At 41.0% G+C, this 5000-nt stretch overlaps 1 protein-coding gene across 1 annotated transcript in view; it reads left to right on the forward strand.

The window, feature by feature from the left end:
• The window catches only part of LOC143292444 (ionotropic receptor 25a-like), a 32520-nt gene that overhangs the window by 16322 nt on the left and 11198 nt on the right, over positions 1–5000 (forward strand). The window contains exons 9-10 of the mRNA XM_076602724.1: positions 1240–1329; positions 2669–2770. Coding sequence (XP_076458839.1) covers positions 1240–1329; positions 2669–2770 — 192 coding nt within the window. The remainder of the gene's footprint in view (positions 1–1239; positions 1330–2668; positions 2771–5000) is intronic.

Here is a 5000-nt window from a genome sequence, read left to right on the forward strand (position 1 = left end):
CACCACTCATGTCACATTTCTTTAACCAATTTAGTTGATAAATTGCTTGCTAACATAAACAATGATAAAATCACTGGAGTTGTCTTTGTTGATTTTGCCAAAGCCCTTGATGTTATAGATCACACACCTCTGAGAAAAGCTTAAACTATATGGTCTATCAAGTGACACACTAGAACTTTTCATTCCTGGATAAAAGAGAACAGCTGGTGCTTGTCAATTGGCATACACCTTCTCTTATGTCAGTGAGGTATGGTGTACCACAGGGATCTGTCCTTGGACCGTTATTATTTTCCGTTTATGTCAACGATTTGCCTCTGTCTTTAACAGTATACTGTGAAATGTTCACAGCCTACACGACCCTGCATAATAGTAATTCAGAAAAGGATGAATGCGTACATCGTTACAAACAAATATTGATCAGTTAGTTGAACGGTTAAAGCCATATGAGCCTAAACCCACATAATTGAAAATATATGATGATAACCACCAGACAAACGTGTCAGGACATATATGATATTTCTCTTTCCCTATTCATTGATGATAAAAGAAGTTGCCGACACCTTCAGAAATCCTCCCAACCTCTTGCTTTGTCTCTGTTTCAGTCTGTCTGCAACTGCAGGCATTATCATCATACTTTATGCGTGTGAATGTCAACGTATGTATTTATGTGTATTCGAATTCCCGTTTGTACTTCATCGTCATTATCATCTTCAATATCATCAACGTCATACCTCTCTCTCTTTTTCTCTCCCTCTCTCACTGCACTACTATATATAAATGCATTTATGTCATGAATTTAAGCATCATGTTTATGTACCTGTGAATATTTACTGTGCATTTCAGTGTAATTTTGAATTTAATGTGTGTATTTCTATGTTATCTTGTGAATATTATGATTTCATTTCTCCTTGCCCTGAGGGCTGGATGTAAAAAAAAAGCATATGCATGCTTATTCCACTTCCCTCATTAAAAACGATTCGTTCGTTCGTTCGTTCGTTTGTTCTCCCTATCTCTCTCTCTCTCTCTCTCTCTCTGTCTCTCTCTCTCTCTCTCTCTCTCTCTGTGTCTCTCTGTCTCTCTCTCTGTCTGTCTGTCTGTCTGTCTGTCTGTCTCTCTCTCTCTCTCTCTCTCTCTCTCTCTCTCTCTCTCTCTCCTGGCCCATTATTTCATTTGCCCTGTGTTTCTTTGCAATCGAATATTTCTTTTTCCACACCATTGTGTTCAATGTTTTCATTTCAGGAGCCACCATTTGTCTTTCACGAGAAAACGGCCAACGGGTCTGTGTTCACGGGCTACAGTTTGGATGTCCTGAAAAGGATTTCAACTATCGTCAGTGTTTTATTCTTTACGGCTCTCTCTCTCTCTCTCTCTCTCTCTCTCTCTCTCTCTCTCTTTCTGTACGTGTGTGTGTGTGTGTGTGTGTGTGTGTGTGTGTGTGTGTCTGTGTGTGTGCGCGCGCGCGCGTGTGTGTGTGTGTGTGTGTGTGTGTGTGTTTGTTGGTGGTGGTGGTGGTGGAGACGATGAAACCCAACGTCAGAGAGTATTTCTGAACGGACCTGTCGATCTTTTGTCTTATTAGATGTATGTATGTTTGTTTGTATTTATGAATATAGGTATGTGTGTATATATGTATATGTATAAGAAAATAGTATAGATAGATAGATAGACAGATGTGTGTGTGTGTGTGTGTGTGTGTGTGTGTGTGTGTGTGTGTATGTGCGTGTGTGTGTGCGTGTGCGTGTGCGTGTGTGTGTGTGTGTGTGTGTGCGTGTGTGTGTGTGTGTGTGTGTGTGTGTGTGTGTGTGTGTGTGTGTGTGTGTGTGTGTGTGTGTGTGTGTGTGTTGGTCCAGAGGTAACGCGACCACCCAGCAAAAGAGATAATCTGTGTGCACTGGTTCGAATCCCACAATCTCCCCAAGGGAGAGCAGCCCGAGTTTCACATAGAGAAATTGTGACAAAAAGTAATACAATACAAGACAATACAATACAATACAATATGATACGATATGGTGCGATACGATGCGATACAATACGACACGATGGCTTCTTCTTCGTTCGTGGGCTGCAACTCCCATGTTCACTCGTATGTACACGAGTGGGCTTTTACGTGTATGACCGTTTTAACCCGCCATGTAGGCAGCCATACTCCATTTTCGGTGTTCGATACCATACCATACCATACCATAGCATACCACACCATACCACACCACACCATGTCATACCACCCCACACCACACCACACCACACTATACCACACCATACATTAATACACCATATACGACACCACACCATACCATACCATACCACACCACACTATACCACACCACACCATGCCATACCACACCGTACCATATCATACCACACCATACCATACCAAACCGCTCCATATCACACCATACCACATCGCACCATACCACACCATACCACACCACACCATACCATACCATGCCACACCATACCACTCCACACCATATAACACCATGTGATACCACACCATACCATACCACGCCATACCATACCACAACATACTACACCACACCACACCACTCCACACCATACCACACCACTCCACACCATACGTACCACACCACATCACACCACACCGTCCATACCACACCACACCACACCACACCACACTAGTACCATTATATGCTGTACTGATGACCAGGTGGGCTTCAGCTACGTGGTACGGGAGTGTGACAACAACGACTACGGGACGTCCCAAGCTCCCGGGGAATGGTCAGGCTGCATGGGCAACGTTGTGAGAGGGGTGAGGACACTTACCCTCGCACTGATCATAAGCACTACACGTACTGGGTACAGTTTAACTCACTCAGTACGGCCAGTCCTCTCTTCTCCTCTACACAGACCCCTCGGATGTCCAGAGAGTGTCTGAATGACCCAACCTTTAGCTTCCGTCGTCAGAACTGGGGTATTCTTTGTCAACATTCACCTCTTCAGTATAAGAGCGTTCCGCTTGCAATATTTTGATGATGGTAATCGGGATGAAACGCTGTTAACGTCGTCTCTTTCGCCGTTCGTATGGAGAGAGTTAACGACCCTTTGGCTGATGCCTCTTGGGTCAAATCACTTACTCAAGAATACTCCCAGATAATATGTGTAATTTTTTGTAAGGAAGAAAGAGAGACAATTCTTCATTATCTGTGGGAATATAACCATGTACAACATTTTTTTTGGACAGAGTTTGTGAGACATTTAAAAGAAAAGTGTTTACATTGTGATAGACTAGAGTTAACCTGAGTGACACATTGGTGCTTTTTGGACAGAACAAAATGAAGACTGATGACTGTTACTCATATATTTTATTGATAGCTAAATTGTATGTATACAAATATAGAATCAACAAAGTAAAATCAACACTACAAATGTTCCTAAAAGACCTCAAACAGGCATATGAAGCAGACAAGTATGCCTTTAACATAATAATAGGAAAAAAAAAGTGGAAAAATGGGCACTTTATAAATGTTTGATACAAGATTTAACTAGACAATGCTACTTTGGAATTATGCTATTGAACATGTATTGTTTTGTTGTTGTGGACTTGTCAGTACTTAGAACTTAATTATGTGCTTACCCTATACTTTCCAATGCACAAAATATATAAATTCCGTATCTGTAAACCTTTGTCTGAATAAAACATTGAAAAAATCACTTACTCAAGAAGACTATGATATATTTCATGTTTGCTTGTTTGCTAGTTTACGCATACAGCTGTTATCTCATTGCCCTGAAAATGTGTGGAAATGTTGGCGATTGGCCGGGGACATACAAATTGAATTAGGGATTGGTGTCATGATCGAAGGATTTGTGTTAATTATAGGATTCTTCAAACCAACTGAAAAAAAAGCAAAGAAGATGTAGATGATTAACTGCTGAGAGTTGGTTTGGTGATCTACAGTTTGCTACTGAAAATGTCTTTATATGCATTATCTTCTGATGTGTTTGCTTGACTACTGTATAATTACGTGTCTCCCCTTGTCTATGTCCTCTGCTGTTTGCAGTCGGCTGGTGGCAAGTGCTTCCATATTTTGCTTCTGATTATAAATAGATGGTGAATTTCAATAATCTATAATATATATATATATATATATATATATATATATATATATGTTTTATGCAACAGGTGCCTTTTTGAATGCGGGGGTGAAGTTCAAGGAGTTTGTGATACCAAACATAGTGATAATCTGGCTCAATTGGGTTTTTTTGTTGCTGTTTTACATTTATTCACCCGATTGACTTGCAATACAAAATATAATGAACTATCATATTCACAACATACACACTGAAAAAAGCAAAATAAGTTAGTTTGAATGAATTCGTTTTTTTGGACATTGAGAAGAAGAAGAAGAAGAAGAAGAAGAAGAAGAAGAAGAAGAAGAAGAAGAAGAAGAAGAAGAGCTGTGTCTTGTTTGTCACACAAAACAGACTAAAAAATTTCTGCTATCCATGCTAGCTGATTGGAAGCGAAAATTAGCATCGGCCTGAAGTAGTGTGCTGTTGGGGAGCAAAGTCGTTAGCATTACTTGTTTATCATTTACTTGCAAATCATCTTTTGGAGGCATGAGGTGCTCCTGAATGATAGTATGATAGTTAGCCCTGTCCAACTATGACCATCAGAACAGCAGAAGGCTGTTCCGACTGTCTGGGCTTGAATTTGATTAAACAAGTGGAGAGTGTCTTGTCCGAGTTACGTCACCACTCTCTTGGCCAAGGGGGCTTTAGGATAGTCGGCGTTGGGATGGTTCCCTAAAAGGCCAGCTATCCCCAAGGCACTAGAGCACATAAGACCTTGCAATTTTGCCTCCTAGATCTAGAGACGTGATGATGAAATCTCCCGTCGGACCGACGGATGAGTAGGCAGGCAGGCTTATTTGTCGGTGTGTGTTCTCATATGGGAGAAGAGGCTGATTCTGGATGCGCAGCACTTCTCACAGGTCTAGAGACATAATACTTCACAAAAGACGAAGCTGAAAGTGAAT

The sequence above is a fragment of the Babylonia areolata genome, chromosome 1 (assembly GCF_041734735.1).
Source record: "Babylonia areolata isolate BAREFJ2019XMU chromosome 1, ASM4173473v1, whole genome shotgun sequence".
NCBI classification, from domain to species: domain Eukaryota; kingdom Metazoa; phylum Mollusca; class Gastropoda; order Neogastropoda; family Buccinidae; genus Babylonia; species Babylonia areolata.